Source organism: Drosophila santomea, chromosome 3R (assembly GCF_016746245.2).
Source record: "Drosophila santomea strain STO CAGO 1482 chromosome 3R, Prin_Dsan_1.1, whole genome shotgun sequence".
Lineage (NCBI taxonomy): Eukaryota > Metazoa > Arthropoda > Insecta > Diptera > Drosophilidae > Drosophila > Drosophila santomea.
Window position 1 is genome coordinate 1,265,452 of NC_053019.2, and position 16,062 is coordinate 1,281,513.

Consider the following 16,062-nt stretch of genomic DNA (forward strand, 5'->3'; position numbering starts at 1 on the left):
TTGATTCTGAAGTGATCCTGATTAAGAAAATATAATTAAACACGAAAGAACTGTATAGTCGAGTTTCCCGTCCATCTGATACCCCTTACTCAGCAAGTGGAAGTGCAAGGAGAAATGTCAACACCCTTTTACTGCGAGTAATGGAAGTAAACATTAAAATGAGAATGTAGATAATATAAGTAGATGTACAACTGATCAGCTAATAAATAATAACATAATTTGTTATTGAATTAAAAAATGTAACAAGACAAGACACAAAGCAACAATTTAATTTTAATAACCTAACAAAATTTCCTAAAGTATCTGGGCTGCCAGGTCGCTATAAACGAATCCATTGTTCAGTTTCCTGGTGACCGGTAGGAATATTCGAAAGGCCAATTTGGGTGATCTGCTCTGTTATTATACGGAGTTCCACGGGGTCTGTTTGGGTAATGGGTATGCCCAATGTTTTGTGCCGCTCCAAGATACTTAAATGAAAATATCTCATCGCCTAAGTCTGCTAACATTATTATAGGGAGATATAAAAATACATTTTTAGGAGAACGCAGCAGATATATTAGACGAATAGATAGAGAGATTCCGCTAGAATGAAGGTATTCGAAATTGCGTTTTTAGTAAATATTTATCAAGCTTGAATGAAAACTTGCCATCAGCATACTTACCATACCTACATACATATTTGCTTCAAATACGAGATATGGTCATATAAATCAAATTTATCTTTAAAACTTGATTTCGATATTGTCGAAACGCGAACAATCATCAATTGTTGTTTCTATTATGACAAAAATAACCAAGGAATGTTTTTAATTTTAAAGTCCGAAAGCGAAGTGAAAATAAAATGAGAAACATTTTTACAGAAAGCGGTAAATATTGTCAAAACTCTTACAAATAAACACATTTTTTATTAAATACGATTTTTACATATGTAATGCGCACTTAGCATAAATACGCTTGGTATTGTATGTGTATTCTTACTTGCGATTAGCAAATAGTGTCGCGGCGGATACAATACCATGTAGTCACTGCCGGAGCAGGTCCTACCAAACTTCGCACTTTTGGACCGGATTCATGGGTGAGCCCTCCGGACACTGGAAGTCCTTGGCGAAGTCCTTCATGTTGCTGAGTGACCCAAGGACCCGGAACTCGGATGGCGAATGCACTCCGGTAGTAATACGCATCTTGAGAGATTCTAAAAGAATAAATACAGATTTGATTAACATGGATTATGATCTACATAAAAACCAAAGATAGGTGGTGCCTTGTGTTAAATACCCTGAGTACGTATTACGATTGCTTGGCATGTTCTTACCTTTGCGGTATTTAGCGCACCAAGTCTGTCCGGCTGCCACCCAAAACATCTGCTCCGGGGTGTAGTCCAATCCGGGCAGCTTTGCCTCCGGTCCGTGCTTCTCAGCCCATCTGCGGTAGGCAATGTACGACTCCTTGACGCCACCATTGTCGGCGATATTCTCCCCCTGGGTGTTGATGCCATTCAGCTGCCGGAAAAGGATCGTTAGGACCTGGATTGCCCTCCGGAGCGGAATCACTTACGTTCAGTCCCGTGGCCGTTTCGGTGTAGTTGCCGTACTGCTCGATGATGCACTTCGCCTTGGCCAGATAGGCCTTCTGGGTGTCCGGGTGCCACCAGTCCCGTAGGTTGCCCTTCACGTCGAACTGGCGACCCTGGTCGTCGAAACCGTGGGTGATCTCGTGACCAATGACGTAACCAATTGCGCCAAAGTTCATGTACTTTGGACGTTGGGCGTTGAAGAAGTGTCCCTGCAGGATTCCGGCCGGGAATTCTAAAAAAAATATAACAATTAGTAGTAGCGAAATTGCTGGTCGCTGGTTGCTGGTTTGTTGTCAAAACTACAGAAACAAATTTAAAAAGCTTTACCACCGTATCAAAACTGGAGGCACACAAATTGAAGATTTAAATTTTATGAGATTTTCAAGAGTTTACACCGGTGCGAAAAAAACGACACATTTAAAAACGCTCTGTAAAGGCGAATAAGACGGTAGCTAGGCCAAACTAATTTGTTTCTTTAATTTCAGAAAACCCTTCACCGAATTTATTTTTGAGTTGGACTTACGAATACTGTTCTCCAAGGAGGAGTAGAATGCGTTCACAATCGCCGGGCGGGCGTGGCGAACCCAGTCCGTCTTGTTGACCGGTAAACGGAGCTTGTTGAAGGAGTAATCTGTGCCGAATATGTTCATGCCCAGGAACGACTCGAAGTACTTGTCGGGATCGATGTCGAGCTTGGCGTAGTAGGCGGCCAGCTTCTCGTTGTCAAGCATCTCGTCCGGATAACCGATGTGGGTGGCCATGCTGTGCAGCTTTAGCTTCGCCTCCTCCTTTGTCTTGGAGTCCATCCAATTGACCTCGTCGAGGATGTCGTTGAACACGTTGCGGATTTCGTTGACCATCTCCAGGGCGTTGGCCTTGGAGTCCTTGTGGAAGTGCTTGCCCACATAAAGCGATCCCACGGAAATGCCGAGACTGGGATTCGACGTGATAACCGATTGATTAGATGGCGCGTGGTGGCGTTTCGATTCAGTGTGATGTCGGATGTTGGAGATTGTTGATTGAAGTGTGCAGTTATTAAAATGGTGGATGTACACAACGCAAATAACAATATTGGGACAGGAGATTTGGCTCTGGTTGGAATAGGTCGCAATGATGCGAGCACAATGAGCTTTTGAACAATGTTAGGACCTTGAGGGCACTTGAACCCAATGTGCGTGAAACAAAAAGTGCTCATTATTATTACGATGCTCTACAGACTCCTGACTCCTTTATATTACACATAAACATCAACATTTTCGGTTTATTTGCTTAATGACTCTAGAAAACGCCAACAAAGAAACAGGTAACCCAATAAGGAAAGTCGACACTTCGACATATACAATGTGAAATCTTCTTTTTTTGTGGTTAATGGTTTTATGTATATCGATAAAAATTGAAAAACACCATAAAGTTTAAAAAAATCATCACATTTTTCAAAAGTGTGGGCTGCTTGTGGGCTTTAAAGTGAGCGTGCTAAAGGTTTAAAAAAAAACAAGAGAGAACGCTAATTCGAGTTTCCCAACTATCTAATACCCCTTATGCAGCAAGTGGAAGTGCTTAGGGGAAATTTTATCACTGACAGTCTTTGGTGGTGTGTGGGCGTTAGAGTGGGCGTGGCAAAAAGATTTATGGCAAATCGCGAAAAAACTACAAGACTAAAAGAAATGTGGAAAAATATCAAAACATTTTTCAAAAGTGTGGGCGTGGCAGTTACTCTTCGTGTGACGTCTATAATTAAAAACAGACATAGCGAGATCGACACGACTAGAAATCCTTATCAAGAATATATAGACTTCAGAGACTTCAATATATATTGTTTGTAAACGATCGTATTATAGATTTTATAATTTAAATCATCGAATCTATGATTTCTTTATCATTATTTTTGATTAGTTTTTCGACTATTGCAGTTTCCTATTGCAGTTTAAAACCGAAATTATGTGTTCTTAAACAACTTTCGTATACCGAATTATACAAATAAAGAGTAAATAATCGGTTTGAGCAGGCGGGTTCGGTTTGGAGTGTTCTTTGACAATGCATGATATGTGTGTAAATTGGTCTGTTTGAAGAAAACAGTTCTCTAAATAAATACCTATAGAAATCTTCTTCGCATATTTCATCCATGCTGCAAATCACAAAGAAATCAAAAAAGATACAGAAACAGGGCAGAGATTCGAGACACAAAATAGAAGCCCCCCTATGACATTGATCCTGGGAAGGGGTTGTAAGGATCCCCCACTAACCTGCTCGTGGCGATGTCGACGCACTCCTTCCATCTAGCCTCCTGTTCCTGGCGCCCGGACAGGGCAGTGGCGTACTCCAGCTGCCGCTTGCGGAACTCCTCACTCAGAAATCCCACAGAGAAGCCGTGGATGCGCCAGAACATATAGTTGGCGATGACGCGCTTTGGCGTCCTGGCCAGCAGCTTGCCAAGGTCCTCGAAGAAGCTGGGCACCGACAGGTTGATCATCTCGTCTTCAGCCACGTTCAGCCCCTCCGGCAGCAGGGCGTTCATGTAGTCCACCCACTGCACGTAGGGGTATGCGGCCTGAAGCTGCGCGGTGGTCCTTAGATTGTACAGCTCAGAGGAGTTGCGACGCTTCTCGTTGGGCCAGGAGATCTACGGAAAAAAGGTGCTGATGCTCCTAAATTCAATCTTTGTCAGATACTTACATTGGCAAGGGCGATCTCGAACTCCAACGAACTCAGCAACTCCGTCTTGGCCAAATCCTTATTGGCCCCGAAAAGGACCGCGATGTCTACCATATACTCGTAGTAGGCCGTCACCAGGGTCTCATTGAATCCCTTCACGAGGTACTCGCGACTCAAGGCCAGAGAAGACTGGTCCAGCTTAAAAATAAGGAGATATCCTATTAAAACATCTATCCTATTAAAATTCGTATTACATTATTTATTCTGAAAATACAAATAAATTAATTAACATTTCTGAAGCTTATTGTGCACGAGGTCTTGACGTTCATACAAAATAACAAAGGAACGGGGAAATATACATATAAATATTACTAAGATCTAACTAAAAGCGAACGTTTTATTACTAGGGGAAGGTCGTTAATAAATAAGGTAAAAAGAGGGGGTCCCTTGTGGGACCCCTGATATGACTCGGAGAATACGAGAAAGAACATTTTTAAAAAGAGCCCGTTAAATCCAATTTAGAAGATCAACAGGGAAACCTGAGGCTTGCACAAGACTTTGATCGCAAAGGAGTGAGCCTTCGCTTAGAGTGGGGCAAAAGTAAAATAATATTCAATTTGATACCGCGAAGGAATGAGGTAACGTAGAATATGTTGTTTGGAAAAACTGGTCAAATAGATCTAATGATCCGATGTTACCGTACTATTTTAAAAAAGTAGAGAGGAAGGGTAAGAAGTGTATTTGAGCAAAATGTACGTTAAAATTAAACTGAGCACTTAAATATATAGATATATGATATATGATATATGATATAGATAATATATGATATATGGATCTTCAGCTTGAGTAAAAAGTGCTACTTTTGACAAAAACCCTCTTTCAGGACTTGTTACAAATAGGTTCAGTAATCGAACGTGAGAATTTCGAATACGATTAACTTGCGACAACGAAATGTAGTGTTTTAGAAAGAGGGATATTTAATTATTCGTCTGATTATTATTCACCACCAATTAGTTTTTATCGGACAGCTTACCGAGCTTTATCTTTACATATTCTGCGACTTCAGAAGACGTCGGAATGTATAAGCAGTTAATATAAACAAAACCATCGGAAACTGACAGCTTTCGCATATGACGTGAGGGTAGACCTAACCGCAATTAAGACTTCACCTTTCCCGCCTGTGTACTTTGTGCACAAGGCTTTTTAGAGTTTACTATCTCCGGATTCAACCAAATTTTTGTTAACACAATAATATGGGATGCAAAGTAAGAAAGAATATATATATAAGAATACCTTTTAGAAAAAGAAGAAGTAGTAAAAGAGGAGGATGGTGTAGGGGCCTGGCCACTTTTACATATTTATACCCGTTACTCGCTGAGTAAAAGGGTATACTAGATTCGTTGAAAAGTGTGTAACAGGCAGAAGGAAGCGTTTCCGACTATATAAAGCATATTCTATGATAAGGATCAACAGCCGAGTCGATATGGCCGTGTCCGTCTGTCTGTCTGGCCGTCCGTATGAACACTGAGATCTCAGGAACTACCAAAGCTAGAAATTTGAGATTGAGCATACAGACTCCCGAGACATAGACGCAGCGCTCTTTCAAGTGCTGAAGTCTCTCCTTCGCACTTCCACTAGCTGAGTAACGGGTATTAAGTTAAATTTTTCCACTTTTATGTTATCGGCTTGTATATAAGACAATGCATCAGATGATGTTTGATCAGAGGAAAGCCGAGAAACGACGGGGTTTGGGCTCTGCAGATAATGTTTTTGAAGAGTAAACGTGTGCCGGAAGTCCGGACTCAATATTCCCTTGTGGTGGTTAAACCAATCGGGACAGGTGGAATCACTTGTCCTAAAACCAGTGCAGACAAATCGGAATCCGATCAAATTATAACAAGGAAGAACCCTCTGACGTCATTGACCTTTATTCGCTAGCGGATAACTGAGAAAATATTTGGCCCCAAGAAATATTCTATGCCGTTTCTTACTAGCTACAATATTTGTAGCTAGTTAAAGGCTTATGTATAATCCCCACTTGATCCCAAATACTTTTGGAGTTGCAATGACTTGTCATTTCTACCTTTCCCGTTAAGATGTGTTTTTGTAATCATATTATATACTGCGTACTGTAAGACATTGCAAATAAACCTACTTCAAATTACAAACTCACATCTATAAGCCGCTTAGTGCTGTTCTGCAAATCCACTCCTATCGAAAAGTCGATGATGTAGTCCATGCTGAATCCGGCGGTGCGGAACTTCTTGACCTGTTCCTGCCAGGTCCAGCTGTCGTCCGCGTTCCAAGATTCTCCCTTGATTAGCGGCCAGCCGCCCAGCTTCTCGGCCATTCGAGCTATGGGCTCAGGGCCCAGCGTCTCGATTAGAGCTGCGTAATATTTAAATATAGTATCAAAATAGCAGATAATTAAAATGATCTATTAAGTGGCTCACTTTTGTTCATGCAGGCCCTGTAAAGCAGGTTGGGCAGTCGGAAGTGCTTCGGCTCCGTTTTCGGACGCTCCGCGGTGATGATGTCCTTCAACTGCTCCTGCAGTTTGTCAGAGATCACGGAGAAGGTGCTGATGGAGACCTTGTCGTCGGGGATGTTCTCCTCCTCGAGGTATGTGCCGCAGGCGAACTCGTAGAAGTTGTCGCACGGCTCCACCTCCGGCTTCATCTTACGCAAAACGGTGGAAGCCGTGTGGATGCACTCCTGGGTGAGACACACGTCGCCAGAGGCGCCCGCCTTGTCCTTTGAGGCGGTGACCGTAGGCACCTTGTTTATAGTGGTGCTGTCACCGTGGAGGGCAGTGGCCTGGGGATTCGGCGGAAGACTGCTCGTCCTCAGAGCATCACTAATCCAGAGCCCGAACCCGGTGGCAATCACTGCGAACATGATGCCGAGCGCGACCAGCAGACCTCTTTCCAACTTGTTGCGACGACGCCACCAGTTGGGGTTCCTGTGCATTTCACAAATTTGATTCGGTTAATCAGAGCTAAGCACGAACGTAAAATTAAATAGTAATCTCGGTAGGCTTAATGATTATGAGTAATGAACCCACAGCTTTAAATTCTCTTTGAACTCATTTCAATTTAGTCTTGACTTTGGCATAATTTTCTAGATTTAAAGTTTATTTAAAAAAAATAAGAGGATAATGGATAGTGAGTTCACTTGAACCCGTTTTTGTTTTAAGCATTAACATTCAGGATGAAAATTATTACGAGCCCTTGTTCAGAACTCACTTAAATTTGAAAGAGCGATCCTCCATATACATATGATCGATTGGACTCTTAGACCCAAAAATTGCTACCAGCTGCATGTAATTGTTGACCAACTTCCGATTCCCCCGGACCCACCTGCCCAAATGGTAGTTGATTTGGAAATATGTAGCTTTATTGTTGTTATTTCGCCGTTTAACTGGTTTAATGTTAATACTATAATATGATCCCACACAAGTTTGAAAAATCATTTTGGCCGTCCAACTCGTTACGACATTTGAGCGTTTGTGTTTAATGTGATTCGAGAGTGTTTCGCACACACGAAGCCTCGGGCAGAATAATTTCAAAAGCCCACCCATTTCCGTGGTCAAAGAGCTAGTAGCTGGGGGAAATCAGTGGCGAAGCGAAAAAAATACACACATAGCGATGAGTTTTTGCACGCTTCAATTATTGTGAAAATCTGTAACGTAGTAAAGCTAAAACCGAGTACTTCGGGTCAGGGCGAAGATGCGTTAAACAAGCGATTAAGGCACTGGCCGTGTATAAATTTAATCCGCCCAATTTACATACATACTCGTAGGTTTATAGATATTTGGAAGTGGCGGGTCTGGGGGGAGGAATTCCACAACCAAACGGGCTGGGAGGACCCAGCGGAGTATGTCATAGCTGAGTATTTAACCAAAAAATACGCTATAGTCACCGACATTAAATCAATCATTCAGTTTAATGTAGCTGAACGTCGCCTATAGCTAATGGCACAGAATCGCAAGCACCAAAAAATATTAATGACTGGACAGTTCGTGAATAATATGTGTTTTCTAGGTACTCCTCACAGAATTCCAATTCCCATTTGTGGCCACTTGCACTTTACCAAGCGGATGCGACCCATCTTCAATGAGCACTTGATAAAAAAGGCTAAATAAAAGTTGTATATTTTGACCCGGAGTGTATGAACGATGTCATGCGTACATGCCGGCTAAAACTCGAACGAATTTCGAAATTTCGCAAATTAAAGCGAAGTCAATCGCAAACCAGTCCCATAAATGTTCAACCATTTTGGCCAGCGATTAATTGCTCGTAATGCTTTGGAGTTAACAGAGTTGAACGACACGAGAGACTGGCCTCAGTGCACTGTTCTGGATTACCTACCACGGATGCGAACATTGCGATATTTTCTAATTGTTACGGGTAGCAATATAGAGGTAATGATGTAGCGGGCAAATTACGAATTTAGAAACAATTATGTAAGATTGTTTCCAGTAACATCAAATAACGCGCTTATCCAGTGCTCACGGAAATAGAGTTTAAAACTAAGACACATGACATTCTTTTGTAAGTGTTTATCCAAAGACATAATTATGGTGCTTTACAGCTAGGCTCAACTTAACTGCTGCCAAAATTAATTAATATAATTGATGAAAAATCTACATATATGGGAGAAAGAAACTACATTTGCTTCTTCTTGTTCTGGGAATAAACACGAATTCAGCTTGCTTGATTGAATGCGGCTTACTAATTAGTAAGCTTGTAAGTTTTCACTCCGTTGTATAACCCACTCGCAATCTCTGAGCTGCCAAATATGAGATATGACTACTGATCGTTGCTCAGCACAATCCTCCTGGTCAATTAAGTGAGCGCATGGAGGCATTTTAGCCGGAGATCACGATCGCCGGATCACCGGAATCCCGGGGACGCAGATCGGAGGTATGTAGCTCCGCTCGGCTGACGCAATGTCGCACCATAGTCATCTCGCGGTTACCTCTGTTCCGTTTCGAAATCGGATTCCGATGGACGTGCTCGACCCGTGCTGTATTGGCTGCCGCGGGGCACTCGCTTTCTCGGCTGTGGGTGCACGAGTGTCGCCAACGTTATGTAATTGCCAAGTTGGCGGTGGGCGAAAGGCGTGGAGGAGGGAGCGGGTGGTACTGGGGACCGTGTCAATAGGGCGCCCAGTTTGAAGCCTTGCCTTTGTCTATGTTGCCCAATAAATGTGTCAAGTGCAGGTGGCGTTCCTCCGCCATTGCCCTCCTGGCCACCTACCTATAAGTCACCCCCTCCTCGGAAAAATGAATGAATAACATGAGAGGATTTTGACTCCGGTAGACCGAAGCCCACGTACCCTTGCAGTTAATAATAAAAGAATAAGAAAACTTGTATACCAAATAACTTTATGATAACGAAACACAAAAAAGCTATGATTTTATTTCTATTCTTATCATTTAATATTTCGACTACATAATATGGTCGGTCGTCCGAAATTGGAATATTAAATAAATTTTATATTTTCAAAGAAAACGAATTATAACATTATAATCTTTGCCTGTACTTTTCGATTATCTCTTTTGCTGCTGTAAGATGTAGTTATACGATCCAGACCTTTCCGATTTATGTACTACCTGTCTCCTTTAACGCGTTGCAATCTTCCGACGAAACCAATATACCCTCTGCAAGGGTATACAAATAAAACGTATACATAGGCGAACTATGCACACATGAACCCGCACATGTGCGCCGGAGTTAATACCTGTGGTGTGAATGACGTTTGGCAATTTTTAGACTTCGGTTTTTATTGTTTTCAATGTTTTTAATTTTTTTTGGGTGTCCCTTGCCGTTGTCTTCATTAATATGCCAAGCCCTGATCGACAGCCACCAATTTAAAGTATCATCATCTTCCTTCTTGGCACAAAAAGTGGTATACTCTCCCTTGAGCCCATTCTCCAATCGACGAGCATTCACCTTGCCAGTTATCTTGCCTAATTGTCGATGAGAGGTGGCCTACACCCCAGGTTCAGGATCAGGATCAGACACCTAGTGGGGTGAACTACATTTGAAATGAAAATACTGCTCATAGCCCATTTTATTTCCCAAGAAAGAATAAGCCAGAAATGACCACCTTAAATCAGTGGCAATAGGGAAAGTAACCATCTAATGGCCATTTTGAACCAATCACTCAGGAAAACTGCTTTTCAAAGTGACTCAGTTCAATGTAATGTAATGTTCTGAGTAAACCCTATTCGATCAACTAGGAGGTTCCTTACAAAGTGCAACTGGGTGGTGCGTAGTCACTGTATTTGCGGCTGTTGGGCTTTTCGTAATGCCCAAGCAAAGTGCTACGACAAATTGCCTTTCATGTGTTAATTTGTGCCACAGACACAATTACCTAATACATTTTAATTTGAGCGAGACATACGGTTGTGATGGCGGTGGCGACTAAGTTTCAGGCGTTACTTGCCCGAATTGTTGATAAGCGCTTTTAATTGCCCAAAGAAAATTTAAAACTGCCACATACGCGATTTCACTTATCTGAGCCTTACTGTCCTCTCCTCTGTACGTTTGTGTGGTCAATAAGAGGTCACTGAGATATATTTAGTAAGTGGATCGACCTAATGCTGTCAAGAACACTTGTCCCCTCATTTTAAAGTCCAAAATGATATGAAAACACAACAAATCGCACTTTCCTTCTATAGAATATTTTTACTCAATCAAAAATCCCAAAAATCTTGATTTAGAAACTTAGTCGTCATAGGCCGTATTGCAGTGGCAGGGCTCCAATAAATTTCAATAATCGAATTAATCGCATTGGCTAGCTAAGTGGATTTGTTGCGGCACGGAGATGGATCTTGGCCAAGTGGACGACGGTGAGTCCCGGAATGGAGCAACAGCTGCAGCCTGCGACGACAAACCGTTGAAACCCACTTATTAGCAGGAAGAGGGCAATTTACAGCAGGCAGAAAAAGCAGCGACAATGCAATTTACCCAGTGCCATGCCATTTAATTTTCTACCTTTAAAGGGCTTGCGGGCAGGAAGGAAAGCGGAAGAACGGAAAAGCGGAACGCGGAAAAGCGGGAAACGCAAGGCGCCACAGCCACAGCCAAAGCCAGGGCAAACCGCAAACCGCAGGACGCTTATTGAGAGGACTGCGAGGAGCGATGGGGTCACACTGGTGGGCGGGTGCTTTAATTGGCCGCGTGCATACACTGACAAGGCCGAATGCAGTAGTTTTCTGCTGTCGCAAGGCGTTTACTACGAACGGCGCCGTGCATGTCAAACCAAGTTAAAATTTTCCTAAGTCAGCATTGAATTGGCCCAAGTTTACTTATTTTATATGCGTCAACCGTTACGGCCGCCGGCGAAATTTTCAACTCGCGATTTGACCTTAGGTATTGACTTATCAATAACAAAATTAAACACTTTTTAATGCAAATATGTACGCAAATAAATAAAGAAACGAATTTTAATTGTGCTCATTAACTGCATAACAATTACGTTCAATTTCGTGAAGAACTGAACTTAAAGTACTTTAGAGTCCCGGAGTTGCGACGATCAATCATCGGTATGACAAGGACGAAAATTATACTACATAATTTTATTATGCGCTAAATGACTAATAAGCCGCAGACAGCATCAACAGCAATAAAAGCCAGAAGAACGAGGACGCCAAAGTGAAGAAAGCCGAATAAAATACCTTACCATTACGTGAGCTACACGCTCCAAAGTCTTCCCGAATTACGGAGAACCTTTGCCTGAATTAAGAGTGTCGCTGACCTGATTTTTAACGAACAACGTGCGTCTCATAAGGAAGCCAGAAGAATTACCCAGTACGAGCCAGACCCTCCCACTGGAGCAATAAATTACTGGCTATATTGCTAACAAACAACTGCTAACGAAGAATACTCGTACAACTGCGAAAGGTATAAGGATGTTTTGATAAGCAAAACGTGCGAACACGCTTTATAATTAAGGCTTTTTATTAAGAACAAGTCAGGAAAACAGTTGCCAACAGGTTTTCTAAAACACGTGCTATCTTTTAATCTTTTAGTCGTGCTATCTTTAAGTCCTATTTAAAATCCTAATCCAAAAATCATTCGTTTGTAAAGATAATTACACAGCAATCACAACCACGATCGATAAAAATAAAACCTATAGGGGTATATGTCTACGCAATTCCACTCTCGCCAAATGAATTCCGATTTCTCCGAAAGATTTCAATGGGTGTCGTATTAAAAATCAAAGCAGAGAGAAAGTGCCAACCAACTGTGCTTAGAATCAACTTGATGCGATTTCAAACCCATTCGGCGATCTTGTGTCCAGAAAAGCTCAGCGTTCGCGTAACCTACGACTTTATTTGGCTGTTAAAGGGGGAAAAGCCAGTAAATGCCAAAGGAAATGGAGTACCTGTTAACCGCAGAAGTCACCTTCAGCGGGGCAAATCAACAAAACGCAACCACAAGGCCAGGAAAACTGTGCTGACCATAATTGGAGTTGCACTAAGGTCTGCGTGCAATTAATTATGCAATTTGAGCAAATAGCTGCCGAGCTGTAAAAACATAAGCCCAAGTCAAACAAGAGAGTCAGCAATTCTCGGCTCTTTTTTGCTTCATCCCCCAAAAACACAAAAACCCAAGAACAAAAGTAAGACATTCTGTATTAGTCAAATAATGGTAGAACCGGATAGGCCATTCTATCAAAGGTATGACTTTGTTTGGTTTTTCTATACCGATAGAAACTCATATACGGCGGGTCAGGCCATGAACCATTAAAGAAAGGGCAGCTTAAGTTACGCAAAGCTAACAGAAAGATTTGCATAAACAAAGTGTATTCATTTTCGACTGCTCCTACTGGAATATAAATACATAATAATAAAAAGCAATACATTTTTGTTTACACTCGAAATAAACATAAGTAAAAAACCTGGTCGGTCAAGATGTTAACAGCTGATAAGTTGAATCGGTGTGTTTATGGGGATTCGATTATCCAAAGTTTTGGCACAGAGCAGACGTTTTAATGAACTTGTAAACAATGCTTGGTTAAGTCAATCCCGAAATTGGCAGGCATTTCTTATCTGTAGCAAGTATTTTGTGTTTGCTTCTTAAACACAGTCATTGAACATGCTCAGTGCAATTAACAATACAATAGCAAGTTTTTGCCAAAAGTTTTCTACTGGAGAGAACAATGAGATGTGGGCAGTGGGAACCGGTAGTACGTACATATGTACCTAAAACGATTCCGGTTACACGTCCCTGCGCTAAAATACTAATAACAGGTAATTCACAATAATAATAAGATAGGAAACAAATCGATTACATTTTAATGACCGTACTACTGAGTTCCACTGCAGAAACACGCACAATCCCTTACCCTAAGTTTAACATTGCTTATCAAAGTAATCGGACTCTAAAACCACTAGATAATCTCTTGGGCTCGTATGTGAAGCTTTCCAAAGACATGTTTGACTGAACTCGATTCACCCAAAAGTGAACAGTGAACCCCGGCCAACAGAAACCCGTTTTTAAATGTCCATCCAGGCATCCAAAGCCAAATGAATCATTGTCGGGAGCTGGACTTCGTTTTATAATTGTCATAGCCAAAATACATTTAATAGCCAAAAAAAAGATAGTTTTGGGCCTGCGTATACTGGAACTCTGTCTGTAGAATATTTTAGGAGCCACAGACTCTGACTCTGCCCATTTATATTTAGTGTAGCATTTTCTCTCTGTGCTTTGGATTTGGTTTGCCCAGTTCCAATGATAAGCCAAGGTCTCACTGAAAGCCTCCCAAAACAAGTTTTTAATAATCATGCGCAGCTTTCTTTTTACACACAACCTCCTCGGATATGTGGCTGAATGCCAAGTGGATAGGATGGATAGTGAAACCGCCTGTGCGACCCTACTTTGGATTCGTATTGAGATTGGGAGTTCAGGGAAAACAGGAATCGAATTTTGGGCGAGGTGCCCATACTTACTGGATAACCGTCTGCATGTTGGCCAATTCGGTTTAGCTTCTGCCTGGTCTAGTAATATATATTTTATTTTACTTGGTTTATTCGGATCCGTATTTTTAATGAGCGGTTAAGAAGAATTAATTGCTCTCAGCCAGCACTCAATGCAAACTCAACGTTCGTTACACGATTGTGTCTTCAATTCAAAACCTTATGGCTTATTGACTTAGGTTTGCCCATCTATTTAGCGATTTATTTATTTACACAGCGCTCCATCTCCAGCAGCACGGAATTCGAAACAAACTGCCACACACCGATGCCTGCTCCGCAGATCAGAGGTGGAATCGCGGTGAACTTAACTCGGCAACGAACGAAGACCGACTGGCGCTTCGCCGCTCCATCGCAATCCCTTATAAAAACAAAAGAGATAAGCTCGCCGCCGCATGGCTGAAACTTGGATACTCTGCAGCGAGGTATTTTACACACTGAATCTTTTCGTTTAGAACATTGCTTATATACAGAGGAATTGGGTTCAAGTTATATCGATTATAGCATACCAGAAATTAGCGCACTACGGAATCCATTTAGGATGTATTTTGGAAAATTATGTTTGTGGTACGCGAAAGCTGAAGTCATCAAGTCATCAAGACATATAAAAAAGAAAGGCGTTAGCATCGATAATCAGATACCCGTGGATCCGCTAAGAGGAGCAAAATGGAGGTATTGTAACAAATACCTATAATAACATACTATAGATGTTCATCATAAAGCGCATATTTTCCCGGTTTTGGCTCGTCGGAAAATGGTGCGGACCCCTAGTCTTATCCAAAAACAGCGGAGATCTCTATAAGGCACCACGACTATTAGATACCCGTAGCGGATGCTAAAGAGCTGCGGGTAAAGTGACGATATGTCAGCAGTAAGAATGCAGGAACTCTACTGCTTTGCCAATCTGTTGCCGGAGAGTCTTTTACTTTACTTTAAATTTGAAACACCGCGGACATGGATACATAGGATACATGGATACATACATAGAGTAAGTATACATATAACAAAATTTTCCTTACTTTTTAGGAATAAACATTTCTTTTGGTCCCAAATAAAACAGTGTGCCTCGAGCAAAAGAGTTGATTTTTACTTAGTTTTAAAGCCTCAAGGCAAGTCACATTTTGCCCCGCTGTAGTCTTTAATGGATGGAGGTTACTTGTACAAGAATTTATTGCATGTCGAAACCAGAAGCTACAAATACATGTTTTTAATTATTTGTAAATATACACAAACCAGCTGTTGGGCAGCGCTGTTAAGTTTCCGAAGGGTATTGATACAGTTGAATTAGCTGACCGGCTCGACTTTATAAAAAATTGTCCCTTATGTTTATGTTTTTTTCAATGAGTGTCAGGAACTTTTAGGTTTGTACTGTATTTTTGTGCTTTCGCCTGATGGAGTAGGCCTAATGATTTTCCTTGATTTTTTCCTGTTTTTCTAACCTATATTTTATGCATCAGTTCGAGACGAATTTAGGCAGATACTTTTGCGGTACTGAACAATTTTGTAGCACGTACTTAAGGCTTCAAATTAAGAGTTTTTTAAGTCGAGAACTAAAGTCCCTATTCAACGTTTTGCACTTCGTCAATTTGAATAAATGAAACAATTAGAAAAACGATGTATTTACATAAATTTATTTATATAAATTTGACTTGAATAGTTTAAACATTGCCCACCATGGCAACTTAGAACAGGAACTCAAACAAATGAAAAGGTTAACATTTAATGAATTCTGAGTTGAATACGGACGAATGTCTGATAATAAAACAATGTAGTACAAAATGTATTATTATTTGAATACATTTTAGAATAATAACTTCTAAATATTAATATCATATGATTTTTATATACC

General features: G+C 41.2%; 1 protein-coding gene across 2 annotated transcripts; it reads right to left on the reverse strand.

Moving 5' to 3' along the window:
* Positions 1-867: 867 nt before the first annotated feature.
* On the reverse strand, positions 868-14,557 carry LOC120454370 (neprilysin-2). 2 transcript variants are annotated; one of them, XM_039639602.2, is made up of 10 exons: positions 14,190-14,557; positions 6,679-7,187; positions 6,399-6,613; positions 4,247-4,423; positions 3,817-4,193; positions 3,666-3,698; positions 2,097-2,506; positions 1,555-1,805; positions 1,313-1,499; positions 868-1,192 (listed from the first exon to the last, which is right to left on the reverse strand). In XM_039639602.2, exons 1-10 carry the CDS (start codon positions 14,204-14,206, stop codon positions 1,041-1,043), a joined length of 2,328 nt encoding a protein of 775 aa, XP_039495536.1. In that variant the 5' UTR covers positions 14,207-14,557; the 3' UTR covers positions 868-1,040. The 2 variants fall into 2 exon arrangements, with proteins under 2 accessions (XP_039495536.1, XP_039495537.1); XM_039639603.2 differs by lacking the exon at positions 3,666-3,698.
* Positions 14,558-16,062: the final 1,505 nt, after the last annotated feature.

Bases quoted from the DNA above. Each gene is read 5' to 3' on its own strand.
- LOC120454370 (XM_039639602.2), bottom strand. The intron at 3,699-3,816 runs GTTAGTGGGGGA...TGTGATTTGCAG, and splicing joins GTCGACATCGCCACGAGCAG to CATGGATGAAATATGCGAAG. The intron at 1,500-1,554 runs GTAAGTGATTCC...CTTTTCCGGCAG, and splicing joins AAACGGCCACGGGACTGAAC to CTGAATGGCATCAACACCCA.